This window comes from Spinacia oleracea, chromosome 4 (assembly GCF_020520425.1).
Source record: "Spinacia oleracea cultivar Varoflay chromosome 4, BTI_SOV_V1, whole genome shotgun sequence".
In the NCBI taxonomy this organism is placed as follows: Eukaryota; Viridiplantae; Streptophyta; class Magnoliopsida; order Caryophyllales; family Amaranthaceae; genus Spinacia; species Spinacia oleracea.
Window position 1 is genome coordinate 151663936 of NC_079490.1, and position 16232 is coordinate 151680167.

General features: G+C 36.8%; 4 protein-coding genes and 1 long non-coding RNA gene across 6 annotated transcripts; 4 read left to right on the plus strand and 1 right to left on the minus strand.

Annotated features, from left to right (window-relative positions):
* Window positions 1-382: 382 nt before the first annotated feature.
* On the plus strand, window positions 383-1679 carry LOC130459442 (uncharacterized). Its single transcript, XM_056826815.1, has 2 exons — window positions 383-505; window positions 1029-1679. The coding sequence occupies exons 1-2, from the start codon at window positions 409-411 to the stop codon at window positions 1340-1342; spliced, it is 411 nt and encodes a 136-aa protein (XP_056682793.1). The 5' UTR covers window positions 383-408; the 3' UTR covers window positions 1343-1679.
* A 250-nt stretch (window positions 1680-1929) lies between these two features.
* LOC130459988 (uncharacterized) lies at window positions 1930-4761 on the plus strand. Its single transcript, XM_056827631.1, has 2 exons — window positions 1930-4466; window positions 4557-4761. The coding sequence occupies exons 1-2, from the start codon at window positions 2406-2408 to the stop codon at window positions 4758-4760; spliced, it is 2265 nt and encodes a 754-aa protein (XP_056683609.1). The 5' UTR covers window positions 1930-2405; the 3' UTR covers window position 4761.
* Window positions 4762-7501: 2740 nt separating this feature from the next.
* Window positions 7502-9617, plus strand: LOC110783582 (squamosa promoter-binding-like protein 4). The gene is made up of 2 exons (XM_021987934.2): window positions 7502-8038; window positions 9052-9617. The coding sequence occupies exons 1-2, from the start codon at window positions 7587-7589 to the stop codon at window positions 9272-9274; spliced, it is 675 nt and encodes a 224-aa protein (XP_021843626.1). The 5' UTR covers window positions 7502-7586; the 3' UTR covers window positions 9275-9617.
* A 900-nt stretch (window positions 9618-10517) lies between these two features.
* LOC110783616 (probable protein phosphatase 2C 39) lies at window positions 10518-13956 on the minus strand. Of its 2 annotated transcripts, none has more exons than XM_021987967.2 (5): window positions 13798-13956; window positions 11664-11909; window positions 11288-11564; window positions 10949-11103; window positions 10518-10857 (listed from the first exon to the last, which is right to left on the minus strand). In XM_021987967.2, exons 1-5 carry the CDS (start codon window positions 13831-13833, stop codon window positions 10720-10722), a joined length of 852 nt encoding a protein of 283 aa, XP_021843659.2. In that variant the 5' UTR covers window positions 13834-13956; the 3' UTR covers window positions 10518-10719. The 2 variants fall into 2 exon arrangements, with proteins under 2 accessions (XP_021843659.2, XP_056683613.1); XM_056827635.1 differs by lacking the exon at window positions 13798-13956 and adding an exon at window positions 13562-13623.
* A 121-nt stretch (window positions 13957-14077) lies between these two features.
* Window positions 14078-15228, plus strand: LOC110783580 (uncharacterized). Its single transcript, XR_002532102.2, has 2 exons — window positions 14078-14478; window positions 14595-15228. It is a non-coding gene; the product is annotated as an uncharacterized lncRNA (long non-coding RNA).
* The last annotated feature ends 1004 nt before the right edge of the window (window positions 15229-16232 follow it).

Below are 16232 nucleotides of genomic sequence, written 5' to 3' on the forward strand. Positions count from 1 at the left end.
GGAAAACGCTGCTTTTTGTTTTCCGTCACTAACGTCCGTTAAAATGCATTTAATAATATTAAAAATTATTAAAATAAAAGGAGAATTAATATACACGTAGATTAATGATTGAAAACAGATGATTTTGATGAAAATAAGCGTTTTCCAATCACTTAGCCTTTTCAACTTACTTTTTCAATGTGTACACGTGGAAACCCTTCCAACTTCCCTCGTTTTTTCTGGTTCCTAATAATGTTTTGGCGGTAAGTTTTTACTGTTCCCAACCCTATTTCCCCCCTTTTCACTTCCTATTTATATGGTCCCCCCCCCCCCCCCCCCCCATTTTCAATCTCAGTTGTCTTTTTGCCATTTACTCACTCAAACACTTAAGAGAATTAGAAGTTATTACTCTGAGTTTTCTGCAAAAAAATGGGTTCTTGCGTATCAAACAAAAGGTCTGCTGATTCCAAGTGGGAAGGTCTCACCAGGAAGAGAACAAGAACAAGAATATCCAGATGGGACGAAGGTATTTTCATTCAATTTGTCGGTTTTTTCAATAAATGTTTGCAGTTGAGCCATGATAAATTAGGGCTTTTTTGTTAAGTAACTTTTTCCCAAAATTGGTGCATGCATTATCTTGATTGTGGTGTTTTATATGTTAATTTAAACAATCGTGGGCTTATTTCGCATAATTTATCAATTGAAGTTGGAATTAGGGTTTCGTCCGTTTTTACTTTCCAATATTTAATTCGAATTGATGCTTGCATGTTCTTGAAAATGGTGTTTAATATGTTAAATTATACAATTGTTGCCTAACTTGGAATTAATTTAAACTAGATTTTGTAGTAATTAGGGTTTCACTTACTGTTTTTGATTCACTTAAATAAAAAATAGAGTTTGATTAATTCGAATTGATGCTTGCATTTTCTTGAAAATGGTGTTTCTTTAAACTATTGTTTCTTAATTTAGAAGTATTTTAATCTAGATTCCGTATAATAATTAGGGTTTACTTACTGTTTTCTTGACTTTGGCCGTTACTTTGACTTTAGGAGCCCATGCTTTAAGGGAGGCACACCCCCTTTGCCATCATCAGGACATTCTAATCACCCAGATCTTCCCCAGGCTGGACTGGGAGGGGCAGTCTGCTGTGCAGAGTGTGTGCAAGCAGTGGCGTCGGTGGGCCAAGCTGCGGTACCGCCTCCCATACCACTACCCTCAAGGATGCTACCGTGCATGGCTGCGTGAGTGGGTCATCATGGACATCATTGACAATGATGGTCGTGACTTCCACGCCTGGTTGGACAAGGACATGACCGTCTACTTTGACGGCTTCCCCCTCCTTTTCAAGGAAGAGGAGGAGTAGCTGGTGGTGGAGGCCATGCAGGGTGGGTGGTGGTGGCGCTGGTGGTGGCCCCTCTTTTGTCAAGCTTTTGTTGATCCAGCTTGTTTATAGCTTTTTTTATTTTTAATTTTCAAGGACAATTACATTACTACTGTCATTGCAATGTTGGTTTTTGTGGAAGGTGACAAATGTTGGTTTTTGGTATTTGTCACTGCTATGACAGTAGTTTATACTTAACCGTAGGCTTCTCCCTCAATAGTGGATTGAGGTTGTAATGTAAGGGTTGAAGCCTACCCTTTTGTAAATTCAAATGGAATGATCATGATGAATGAATGAAGATAACTGTTTCCTTTTGTTATCTCTTGTGTTGTTATTCAAGCTTTCATTTGGTTTGATTTCTTAAAGTTTTGTTCTTTTAATTGATATTGTTTTAACTTTGATCAGATGATGTTGATGATTTGACTTTGAACCCTTGCATATATGTGCATCATGGTGGTGAATGGGTTGTGCAAGGTGATATGGTTTATAGTGGGGGGAGGGTGGATGTCTTTGATTACATCCATGAGAATGCAGATGGGAAATATGTTAAGGAATTAGTGGATAGTTTAGGTTATAATGATATAGAGAAAGTACATTTCTGGGACCCTAGGAAAGAATTCAAGAATGGGGTTAGGTTTTTAGGTTTTGATAGTAGTACTTGTGACCCTTTCTTAGCTTTACTCTTTGAATACAAAAGCATTCATATATACATTGAACATAAAATCAAACCCACCTACAACTTTAACCTAAACAGGAGTGCAGGAGGGGGAGGAGGGAGAGGTAGCTTCCTTGAGTTGTTGAATACTGATGTGGTTGACTTAAATTCTGATTATGTGGAACCACCTTTTACAGTACTCCCACCCAAACAAACTGAAACTCAACCTGAAACTCAACCTGAACCTCATATTCAACCTCAAAATGTGCCTCAACCTGAAATTGATTATGATTCAGAGGGTACAGATGAAGATGATGATGAGTTAGCCACTGCTAGGTCTAAGATATCTGATGATATGAGAAGGGAAAGGCTTATTTTGAGGAGTTAGTAATGCTGAAAAAACTAGCAGAAAGTAAAGTAGAAGGTGGTCTGAATTTGGGGGATGACTTTGATGGATACAGTGACTTAGACAGCCCTAGTGAGTCAGAAGATGAGGATGATGTTGGTTACTTAGTTGCACCACAACACCATAAGAGGGGGAGAGGGAAACAGAAGCAAAACGACACTGAAACTGAAGAGAGGGAAGCCACTTTTTATGTGGGGCAACAGTTTGAGAATCCAAAGACATTTAGGAAAGCAATCATAGATTATTCAATTGATAAAGGAAGAAACATTCCATTTTCTAAAAATGATTCCACTAGGGTTTGTGCAGAGTGTGAGCACAAAGATAAAGGTTGTAAATGGAGAATTTGGGCTTCATGGGAGAGAGGAAGAAGGTCATTTACAGTGAAAACATTTGTCAGTGAGCACACTTGTGGTAGGACACCTATCATTAAGAAGATGACTTCACATTGGATTGCAGAACACTACCAGAATCTGTTTAAGGTTAACCCTTACATGAGAGTGCAAGATATTCAGGAAACCATTTGGTTAGAAAAGGGTATAAGGGTGAGCAAAGACAAGGCTGCCAGGGCTAGGAGAAGGGGTCAAGCACTCATTGTTGGTGAATACAAAGAGCAGTATGCATTACTCCCAAGGTATGCAGCTGAGATACTAAGAAGCAATCCAGGGAACACAGTGAAGTTGAAGTTGGATGCAAATGTGTTTGACAGACTGTATTTGTGTTTTGAGGCACTTAGGAAAGGGTTCTTGGCAGGATGCAGACCTTTCATATCACTTGATGGATGTTTCTTAAAGGGACCATTTGGGGGTCAATTGTTAGTAGCAGTAGGGAGGGATGGAAACAATCAAATGTTCCCTTTGGCTTGGGTTGTTTGTGAGGTTGAGAGCACTGACACATGGAGTTGGTTTCTAGAACTTCTAGCTACTGATTTAGGCACTAGTGAAGGAGCAGGGTACACTTTCATGTCTGACCAACAAAAGGGTTTACTTGCTGCTGTGTCAAATGTGTTTCCACAAGCTGAAAGTAGGGTGTGTGCAAGGCATGTGTACTGTAACTTTAGGGGAGTGTTTGGAGGTGGTTTAGAGTACAGAAAACAATTTTGGACTATTGCAAAAAGCAACACAGTAAATCACTTCAATGAAAACATTGAAGTAATGAGGGGTATTTCACATGAAGCTGCTGAAGACCTACTGAAAAGGAACTACAAGAAATGGTGTAGGGCATTCTACACTCCATTATCTTGTTGTGACAGTGTAGACAACAACATGAGTGAGGTGTTTAATGCATACATCTTGAGTGCAAGGCACAAGCCTATTATTACCATGTTGGAAGATATCAGAGAGGGTTTGATGGAAAGACTGCATAAGAAAAGAGATTTCATTGGGAAAAAGGAGATAATGTTGTGTCCTAGGATCCAAATTCAGTTAGAGAAACACAAAATTTGGGCTAGGGGTTGGAATGCATATTGGGATGGTGGGTTTTGCTATGGAGTAAGAGAAGGTGCAACACAGGTTAAGTATGTGGTGGATCTGAACCAACATACTTGCAGTTGCAATGCATGGCAGGTGAGTGGGATTCCATGCAAACATGCAATTGTTGCTATATGGAATAAAGTAGACCACCCAGAACAATATGTCAATGCATATTTCTGCAAACAGACCTACATGAAGGCATATGAATTTTTGTTAGAGCCTTTAAATGGTCCTCAAGAGTGGCCTACTTCTGATAGCATTGTTGTGGCTCCAAAGGTGAAAAAGGTCAATGGAAGACCTAAAACAAAGAGGAGATATGGTGTTGGAGAGGTAACTGCATCTGGTAAGCTGAAGAGAACATGTTGTTCTATGAAATGCAGCTTATGTGGTGTGATAGGCCACAACAAAAGGGGTTGCAAGAATGCCCCTAAGCAACAACAACACAGCAACAATCATGCTACTGCAGAGCAGACCACACCACAGCAACAACACCCAAGAACCAGTTCAACTATACCAATGCACAATAGGGGTGTGGGTATTTATACCTACCCAAATGGGTATCAAAGAATAGCTACTGTAAGTCATTCAATATACTCAAATTCTTTCTTACATGTTACTTTACTGTACTGAAGCCAACTTGTTCCTAATTTGTTTTAATTAATGCAGCCTATATCACAACACTTCCCCACACCACAGAGGCAAAGACCTCCTGCAGCTTTCTATTCTGATCATGGGGGTGAGCAAACCATCTACTCCTTCCCTGCACATGACTTCCCATTGTCACAGACTCAACCAAGTCAAGGACACACAATATCAAGCCAAGCATTGCAGGATCTTGCAATGGCTAGAAGATTAGAAAAAAGACCATGAGGTTAGATTTTATTGAATTTAAAGTCTTCATTACATTTCATTAGTGCAGATCATTACATTTTACCTACCCACTTAACCCACTTAACTTAAAACAAACCAGATAAAAAAAAACAGAACCACTAGGATTACAACCCACACTTCACATTTCACACTAATAGGTCTTCTCATCTTGCTCATCACATAGTCTGCCTCCCTCTTCCTTGCATAATTGTTAGCTTCACTAAGTTTTGTCCTAAAACTATCAACTTCAGCAGCAAGGCTTTGTTTATCTTGCATTAACCCTAGTATGACAATTGTTTGCCAAGTTGTTGGTTCTTGTTCATCAATCCATCTAAAAAAAATGCAACCCCTTCTGTTTGTTTCAACATCATAATCTGGACAAGCAATGAACCTCCTTCCAGGATTTTCTTTTGTCCATGCCTTTTGAATGGATACTGTGAATCCACAGTAGCACCTCTTAGGGTGTTCATTATCACCATTGTTGAACAAAGAGATAGCCCTGTTCATCATTCTGCAAATAAATTACGTTTTAATAATTTATTCCTAAATATGTTTAATTATTGTTAAAATAAGCTAACTTAAGATTTACAAAAAAATGGCAGGAAAATACCTTTTTATGTTGAGAAGAGTCAGCTATGGTGGAGCAACAGAGAAAAAACACAGAGCAGAAGATGGAGAAGAAAGAATTTTTTTTTAAGTGTTTTGTTGTTGTTTTGATGGGCATGGAATGTTAAATACTCTGTTTTTTGAGAGCCTCAACGGCTATATTTTTGTAAAAAGCTAACAGAAAAGAATTTCCCTTTATTTAATTATTGGTAAATGGTAAATGTAACTGTTTTTTTGTCGTTTAGTGCCTTTTATTTAGTTTCCTTTTAATTTAAATGCATTTTAACGGACGTTAGTGACGGAAAACAAAAAGCAGCGGATTCCATCCAAACGCAGGGACCTAAATGCTCCTTTTGAAACTTGAGGGACCTAACTGCTCCTTTTGGCAAAGTTTAGGGACCTGCAGATCTATTTACTCCCCAAAATGTGGTCAAATATTTAATGTTTGTACCTTGAAAATAGTGTGGTCCTATCATTAATGTTTCTACCAAGAAAATGTGGTCCCATAATTTATTAGTGTTTGTCTTTTTATTTTAAAAATAAAATAAGTTGTGTATTTTTCTACTAAAGTACAATAACATTAATAGTTCATCATGTTATTTTTCAAGTTTCTTAATTCCCGTGAAAAAGGTCAAACATACACTATATTATGGGACAGAGGGAGTACTTTATTCTACTTTTCCATGTACTCTATTTCATTTTTCTTAAAACCCGTGTTTTTTTTATCAAACGGGACTATGACGAAGGGAATATCATTTTTGTTTGTTGTGATCTTATTAAATATGTATCTTATAACTGCGTATAATATATACGCAGTACAAAACAGAAAAATATAAAATATGATAAATATTCTTAGAATATGTTATTGCATAAAGTGATTTAAAGATAATAATCTAATGGGCTAAATTTTTTGTTAGAATGTGCTAAGTTGCTAACCATCCATTCAAATTTCAGATTGACTAATCTTGTCACTATTGCATTAACTTTAATGGGCTAATTAAATTGATTCGGTGACTTTTTTTTTATGTTTTATCTTTAATTCTAAAATGTTTATCCTTTGTTGTAATCTTACTAAATATTTATCTTATAACTACGGGTACGTATTATATATAAACATGAAAAAGATAAAATAAGATAAATTATGATTTTTACTTTTATTTTATTATTTAAAAATGACATTATTATTTAATTTCGTGACTGTAAAATCCTACGTGGACGCTCTAAATACACCTAAAAAACTCCCCTTTAGGCATACAACTAGTTTATTGAAATCAACGCATACCTCTTAAAATTTTGTTCCAATCAAAGTATAACTCATTAAAGTACAGAGGGACTATCAGACTAAGTACTGAGTATGAATTTTTAATCTTTAAAATTGTTTCACATACTAATAAATTATATTCAAGAGAAGTTAAATGATAGAGTAAATGTGTAGAACAAAGACAAAAATTGTTGTTGATGACCAATAAATAGTCAAAGGTGGTTAAAATGAAAGTTTTTTTTTTTACAACGATTAAAGTCATAAGAAAAGTAAGATCCCCTCGTATAAAGGGCTTCCTAAGGTATTTATCTTATCTTTTAAAAAATAAAAAAGTAGGATACGTTACATAAAGAAAATAACAAAGAAAATTCAACCTGGTTCCAGCGGATAAGCCCAAAACAAACTACATAATATTTGCAGTTATGTTTAATAGAAGTTGTAGAAAGCTATTTTAAAGCTTTTTACTAGTGAAAATACAACCTTAAGAAAATACACACATTAATGGTGCATTCGTTGAAAAATAACACGATAAAGTCATGGTACATTTTCACATAGCAGTACATGTTTATTTCACCCCGGTTCTGTTAAACGGTTAAACCTTATCCAGTTCACAAACTTGTAATCCACTTGATTACTTGAATCTTTTCTCTGATCCATAACAAACACAATTAATCCTTGCACAGAGAAATCTGTATTCTTTGTCTTTCAAATTACTGTACTTGATTTGATCACTAATTTGCCACCTCATAACCAAGCAAAATGAAGGTCACACACTACACTTTGCTCCACCTTATTGTGGTCCAATTCCTCTGTTATATTTTTTCTCTTTTTTTTTTTTGCCTACTTTTTTCAATAATAATTCCCCTTCCAAAAAAAATCACATAAAAACAACCACATTCCTCCTCTCCAATTCATTTCTCTCTCCAACACATTTTTCCTGCCTCCTCTCCACACCATCCATGGACTTCCACAAACAACAAAACACCTCCGCCACCGCCGCCTCGGCCTCCGCCAAACGTATGATGATGACGATGATCCGAGACAAAGCCGCCAAACTAACCACCACCACCACCACCAACAAAACTTCCATCAAGTGTGAAGATCATGATCAAAATTCTGATGACAGACAAGAAGAAATGTCTATTACTACTCCTGCTACTTGTACTCCTCTTACTGAAGAGAAGAAACAAAAAAGATTGAGTAGTACTAGTGGTAAAAAAGTGACAAGTGTCGGCAGCAGTGGCGGTGGTTGGGGTGGAGGAGTGACAAGTTGTCAAGCTGAGAAGTGCGCAGCGGATTTAACCGATGCGAAGCGCTACCACCGTCGTCATAAGGTGTGTGAGTTCCACGCTAAGGCACCCTCTGCGCTCGTTTCCGGCCTCCGCCAACGTTTCTGCCAGCAATGTAGCAGGTCACCTCTATTACTACTTTTTATTATACTATACGCCTCATCATATTTACATGTCATTTTGCTACGTTTTTCTGATGCTATTTTTATGTTAAAAATCAAAATCAAAATCAAAATCAAAATGAATTAGTAAGGGAGAAAGTTTCCATGTTACCATTATTTTTTTAAGGTTTATGTTAGCGGACTTTAATTCATTTTGAAACTAAGACTTTAACGTGCGTATGTTTAAATGAAAATCGAAAATTAAAAGTAATCTTGATTCTTGATTTTGTTGCCGGAAACTTTTGGAGTCTTGGTAAAATATAAGAAGGCCGTACATCATTTCCCGTTTGAAAATTGGTTGGATGATGTCAAAAAGTTTGGTATGTTGTTTTGGCATGTTTGGACGTTCATTGATGTAGAAGCTACACTATCTTTTTTTTAGTTGAGTTAAATGTATTGGTGGTATTTACAATTATTTTGAACGTAATTTGGATTATATATACATCGAGTACTATACCTATGATAAATTGGTGTAGTTAATAACATGGTAGTTTAGTCATGAAGAGACAAGTTAATAATAATAACAAAAGAAGAAAAAATGAGTAAGATAATAAAATGATAGAACCTTAGCTCTATTGTGGTAAGGGTCAATATCAAATGTACACTTAGAATCTTTGATGGTAAACTTACACCATATAATGTTCTTCTGATAACATTTGAACACGCGTTTATATGAAGTACTCCTACTCCGATCCGTAAGATAGACATTGTTGATATATGTTTAAACAGTCCGTAGTTGTAAATGATCTGACATTAATAAAAACATGTTTGTTATAAAATCGAATAATTTATTCCTCAACATAAATTTGGAATTTTCCTGAATTAAGAATATTGGGTAGCATAGAGAAAAGCAAAAGGTAAAAGAGACAATAAGAGGTCAGCGGTATTTGGGTAGGAAACAAACAAAACACAAGTGAATATCGAAGTGGATCGAATTTGGGTCGAAAGTTGATCTGTTATTTGTTTGATATCAGGTTTCATGAGCTATCAGAGTTCGACGACACAAAGAGGAGCTGCAGGAGGCGACTAGCAGGGCACAATGAGAGGCGTAGGAAGAACTCAATGGAGCCAGCTGGCCCTCAAGTAGGAGAAAGAGGGATCAACCTACAATTAAGGCCAGAAGATCAAGAAAGTCCCATTTCCTTTTCTGCATCTGCAGGGACTAACTCTTCTTACAAACAATTGCAGATCAGATAAATTAACCTAATTAATATCGATCTATGCTTGCTCCCTCTCTTCTGTCATTATCATCATCATCATCATCATCATCATCATCATCATCATCATCATCATCATCATCATTGATCTCCATCATTATCATTATCATTATCATCATCATCATCACCACCATCATCATCATCACCACCATCATCATCGATCTAGCTACCTAGCTGAACTAAGTGTACTTGATGTTATTGCTCTCGTTTTAGGCTTATTCTAATCTAGCACCTACTATTATTAATTACGTACGTACTACCATAATTATGCATGTAAACTATTAATTATAGCTTGTATGTTCCATCTCGATCTGGTTGCTCCACTTGCTTGGTTTATCTTACGTTAGCTTTGTGACGTTGTGGATTAGAAGCTTAATTAACTAAAACACCATGAAATGCGCCTTTTGCGTTTCCATTTCCTAATCTAATACCAAGTACGTACTACATGTTAACATGTTATGTTGTCTCATCAACTTTTTATCACCTATACGCCAATTCGACATATCACGTAGGTGACATATCTCATACTTCGTGTGTATATATATATATACTCCTCACGTTAGTTCAGTATGATCATCTCAAAAACACAACTCTCCGTACAAGGTTAGGGCGGGATGGTGTAGGGAACAGAGGAAGTATTGAAATGAAAGGAAAGGAAACACTAAAATGGAAACATTACCCCTTATTACCAAACACATAATTATTATATATTGTCATACAAGTCTGCGAGTTTAAAACTTTAAATGTACAAGTTGTGGTCCAAAGAGAGGTTGTTTGTTTGCTGGCAAGTGGCAACTGAGTCTACATTTTCTGTGGAACTGGATTCTTGCGTAACCATCATTCCCCAAAGGGAAGAGTTTCTTCCAATCTTATTGGTTCACGATTAACCTAATCAATACCATCACATTAATGGCCTTTTACGTACTCTTTAGTCTTTACTCCCCATTGTCAAGTGTCAACCCATACATGAATTATGAATTTGTTTTTTTAACTGTGTACGACATGTCACTAGGATGCTAACTAGCTGAACCAGAGGGTTCTCACTTCTCAAGCTCCAATCTTATTAATTGGTTCACTAGAAACAAACTGCATGTCTTATTGGTTGTAATTTGTAAAATACATAAGGACAGCATCCTAGATATATAGGAGTTGTAGGACGCATCTCGCACAAAATCTTATTCTAGGTCCGGGCGAATTCCTCTATGTTGTGTACTTTGGAGGTATTATTCTTCTTCTAAGAAATGACAAGACATATATTTCATCACATTTTTTGAGTCAATCGGTAATTGAAAAACAGTAAGGATGTAACGGTTGACAACACAGACGTTGCAAAATACAAAGTGTTTACACTTTACAGTTTTGAATCTACTAACAACAAAATACAAGGCGGACAGCTTCGCTCTTTCAACGCCGGTAAAGTTGAGTTCAGTGGAATCTGACAACAATTACAGAGATGTCATCTGTGCTATTCCTTTTTAGAGCTTCCTCAATTAGAGCTTTTGCAGCTTCTCGAGCTTCTTTCACGTTCTTAATGCAGTCCACTGCTTCTTGATTGTTCATTACCTACAAATTAGAAAACCCATAACATGAGTGTTAATCCATATTTATAATGAAAACATGGCCTAGAACTAGAATTATAATAAAGAGGACTAACATGCCATATTCCGTCGCTAGCCAAGATGGCAAACTCTGTATCATCATTTATCATCTCAACTGTAACATGTGGCTCTGAGCTAAGATGGTCCTTCATGGTCTTGTCCCCAAATGCTCTTGCCACTGCAAGTTGCCCATCAACACGTGCCACGTCCCCTGTAACCCATTCAAACAATATTACATTGATAATCTTACACATTCAAACAAATTACATAGATGATCTTACACATTCAAACAAATTACATTGATAATCTTACACAACCATGCATATTCGTAACAATATCATTTGACAAATTACACCTACTAATACAAAGTGTATATATAACAGATGATAAGATACCTGGGAACTTGGTAACAAAACCACCCCTGTCCTCAATAGCCTTCCTTTCACTATCTGGTTCATGGTCAACTGATAGCTGTTTCGCCTTTCCATTCTGGCAAATGACTGCCCTAGAGTCCCCAAGGTTCGCCACCACCAGCTTCTCACAATTAATAAGAATGGCTGTAACAGCAGTTGACCCGCCTTTTCCCAGTTCCGCAGATTTCTCCAATATCTTATCATCGGTTATGCGATAGGCTCTCCTCACAGCATTCTCAGTCTCATTCCAAAAATCAGGCTGTTGGCATCATCAGCAAACTGGTTGGAAAGAACCTTAACAAAATACATCATGTACTGAGAAATATAAACGAGATATGATAAAAGAAGCAGCTGGTACCTCTTTCAATATGTTGTTGAACAAATGAGATCTTAAATAATCAGGAACCTCTTGGCTCACATGACCATCAAATATAGCAAACAGGCCAAGCTCATTATCTTCCACCTGCTTAAACTCCGCAAAAACGTAATCCTCCATAGGATGAGCTGATTTTCCTTCCGCTGTATGGTAGCCATGCGTAACATGCTTTGATATCTTGCTCTTCCCTTTCCCAGTTTCTGCAGTTGAACCTAAGCCAACCTTTTCCTGAACCAAACACATTATGATATCATGATTTCATTCAGAACTATTAAATAATTATTACACAAGCAGAACACTCGAAAAATCAAGGCATCAAACTTCATGTACAGGTGCCTTTGGTGAAGGTTACTAAGTATTCACAAACCTCTCAATGAGCACCTGGAACATACATTATCCCACTATTCTACGCTTAAAAGATACACTCCCCCTTATCTCATCTAAGGGTATAGGTGTACAAAAACGTTCTCACGAAGTTGTGAAAGATCAATTCATTTCGTACTAAGTTGCATTTGAGTATTGAATTAGGGTTCCATAATGCAAAAGCATATATCCAGATTTGTCATGGGGAATAGACACTTATCTCGGAAACAGCCAGTCCTTTCTAAAGCACAAGAGCCAGATCACCGGAAGTATATCTCATAACCACATTTATTTCAACAACAGTTACTCCATGTTTATTGCCTATGGATTTTGAACATTGAAGAATCTCTGAAAATATTTGCATACAGTAAACAATGATATGATTAGAACCTCACATGAGTATCGGACATTCGGACACCATAAGTCATTGCCCCCTTCCCTCACAATAGGTTAATAATAATCTTTTGAGGAGTGGTTACAACTCTATTAGCGATTGACAGGGGAGGGAACAATGGTTAAAGACCACGAAATGTACTAGGCGTGGAGACATATTGCATAAATACTTGTACAAGCAAGGATGACAAGGACGCCAAGGACTAACTACATCTCTCCGCTTTTACTTTCTTACGCCACTCTCCTTTCATCGCAACAATAACAAACTCTGAATGCCACAAAGGGATGAATATAATTAGGGTGACACAATGGGGTTCATGCATTGTACAACAAGTTGTTGCAAGGTACCACCAAAGTTATAATTATTTTTGCTCATTTGCGCTGTAACGGAGCGGATTAGCATTTGTTGTACCTTGAACCGGTAACTTTGTGCCAGGCGAAGAGCCTTGATACTCCATAACCCTTCTAACATGGTGTTTTCAGCATATAATGACCATTGTGGTGTGAAATTATACTGTCAAGTGTCAACTCCAAATTACATCAAGTTGAATAACACCAGAAATCTTGTTGATAAAGCGGGCCTTATTGGAGTGGTAAATCGAAAGCGGGCCTTATTGGAGCAAAATATGAGCCCTACTTGATAACCTTGTTTGAATTACCGGAACCAAACTCCAATTCTACCCAAATTCCATTACCACATTAGACCCATAAGGAGTATATAATCAAATGTATAAAGCAGAAAATGTATTCAACTTATCAACTAATTCAACCCAATGGAAAAACAGACTCAATATGGTCATAAGCGAGTTGACCTAAATCAAACCGAACCCGATACGAAAGACCCGATTGCGACCTCTAGATAGGCCTAAATGCCCAATCAACACTCTATATCTAGCCTTTCCTTCTTCTTTTTTTCTTTTTTTTATCTGGGTATAACAAACAATCATTCAAACAATTAAATACTCCATATGAGACCATTGTTGTCACTAAATATAACAAAAAGTATATACTGAAAGCAAAAGATGGTCGACAATATAATTTCCACACTTTTAATCGAATGAAAAACGCAATTACAAGAACCAAAATCACGAGATCATGACAAATGATGAAATGGAAATGGTCACCTGAAAACTATCCATGATGAAAATCCCCACCTAAAAAAACAATTTCCAAACTTGTTTCCTAAACTTGCTTAATAAAAATTAGCAGAAAATTCAAAGATCACAAAAAAAAAAGACAAAAAATTACAAGAACACAAAAGGCATCAAAATTAGTAAAACAAAATAGTACAAAAATAAATAAATAAATCTAAATTGGGTAATAAAAAGGATATGGGGGTGGAAATGAATTGAGAGTATACCTTAACTTTGGTAAGAATTTCTTTGCCATGATTCATGGTTTTTTCTATGAAGCACAGCAACCAAGAACGGAGCTAAGAGATAGGAACAACAAAAGGAAACTTCAAAAGAATCAGGAGAGAGAAAATATGACTAAGTCAGCATTTTCAAAGTTGGTAATTGATCGACATATGGCTTTCTAAGTCCTTCTACACGTGACACGTAACCAACTATACGACGCTTTTACATCAATAAATAAATTGATTTTATGGGACAAATATCACTATCCAAGTTTTAATTTACGGTTTTTTCATGAAATGCCCCCGAGGTTTGTAAAAATGCACCAAATACCCTTGCGTGTTTCGATTCACATAATATACCCCTATTTTTTCGTACTGTTCATGACATGCACTTGGAGTTAACGGACGTTAGTCCAGCGTTAGCTGCAATTGCCCTTAATGATGTTCTTCGACATAAATACAAAAAAATCTCAAACTTCTTCTCTTTCTCTCTCCTCTCCCATGTTCTTCCTCTTGCTCTCTGGTCGGCGGTGTTCGATCTCCTTCGCGCGCCACCGCAATGTTCTTCGGTGTAGATCGAGATCCTTCGCGCGCCACCGCAATGATCTTCGGTGTTGGCGTTCCCCCGAGTTTTCCAAACCCTAAAAGACTTATCTTCAATCACATCATCCCTTAAAATTAGAGGTATTGATTTTCAATTTCCTTCATCTTTCGCTTTTTCTTTCTTTAATCTATGATTTTTATACTGATGGGGTTAGGGAAATTAATTTGTCGAAATTAATTTATCGAAATTATTTTAGGGTTTTATTAATTTTCTGCTAAAGGTAGAAAATGGGTCAATCTCAAAGTGATTCGTCTGCATCCACCATTGATGAGACCCCAAAGGAGAATTCAAATGCCCCACCTTCTTCCTTGGAATCTCTAATTGCAGGTCTATTTCCTCCAAATCTTTGTTGGGTTTCGTTTAATTTTCCATCTGCTTCTTTATTAGAAATTCCATTGCACTAAGATTCCAACTTTTCTGACATTTTGGCTGCTCGGGTTGCAAATGAGGGTAAGGAAGAAACAATCCGTGCTGTTGCATGCCTTGCTAAAAGGTGTCTGAAATGGATGGGAAGCAAAGGCCAACAATGAGAGAAGCTGTTGTAGAGTTGGAGGTGATCAGTCAACATAATCATATACCTGTTTTATTTCAGAAGAATCTGCCAGAGGTAACTGTGAAGACATTATCGAAGATCAGAAGCCGTCCAAGAGATTGCCTTTTGCCTCCGTACACATCTATATAAATGAGCTGGTTTTTAATTAGTCTGTAAGTTTGTGGTACCTTTAACTGCATTTTAAGTATTCTTTTCTGCAGATTAAGTCATGTTGGAATTTGTTCTGCATCTGTTATCTGTTCAAATATAAGCAGCTTCCAGTTACAATCTTACCAGACTTGCGGCATTTTGATATCTATTTTAAGTACACTGAAAATCTCAGCTTCAATGTGACTAACTCACCCAATTTACCAATCTCGTTGCCTAGAATGGGGTGAACAAGCTTGTTGATTTAGTGGGGTTGCATTGGGTCCGAAGGGTCAGAACATATATGATGTGGGCTTTTATAACTGAAGGTTGAGTTGGATGACCCAGTTGAAAATATTGTGGCAAAATTAGTGAGCTCGAGTTGATGTTAAAAGAGGTAATATCACAGGCAATTTGCCTAGTTGATGTCAAGAAAATTAGAAATGCAAACTAGCCGTTAAAATTAAATTCTGCAATTTAAAAGAAGTTTGGGTATATGGTGCAAATAAGTTTAATAATAGGTGTATATTGTGCAATAGGTTTATAATTAGGTATATTTGGTGAATTATAAGCACGACTTAACGGAGGACTAACAGAAGGTCGGTTTAGGGGTATTTGGTGCAAACTTGGGAAAAAAAATAGGGGTATATTATGTGATTCAAAAGACGCGAGGGTATTTGGTGCATTTTTGCAAATCTCATGGGCATTTCATGAAAAAACCGTTTAATTTATACTTCTCCGATTTTTAATACTAGTAACGTTTATGCATTTTACACTATTCACATATTCTATTTTGACTATTGTTAGTGATTTAAAAATATTAACTTGATATTACGGAGTAATAATTAAAGTTTTGCATAGGTGTAACTGTTAGGTTATGATACATATGATATTACATAAATCATGCGGAAACAACCATTAACCCAGGATTACATATTATTTACACATAATCATATAGCATAATTTAGATGCATACACTTTGTTGCGTGCCCTCCCTAGCTGCGCCCGAACCGAACAAGAACAAGTCTTTAGGACTCCAAGTGTCGTCCCTCCGTAGATAGTCCACAGCACGTCCGGATCCGCCTTAAGATTGACCAACTAGAATCGCCCTTAAGGTACTAGAATTTTCGGCACTTTTGAGCAAGATGTGTGTTT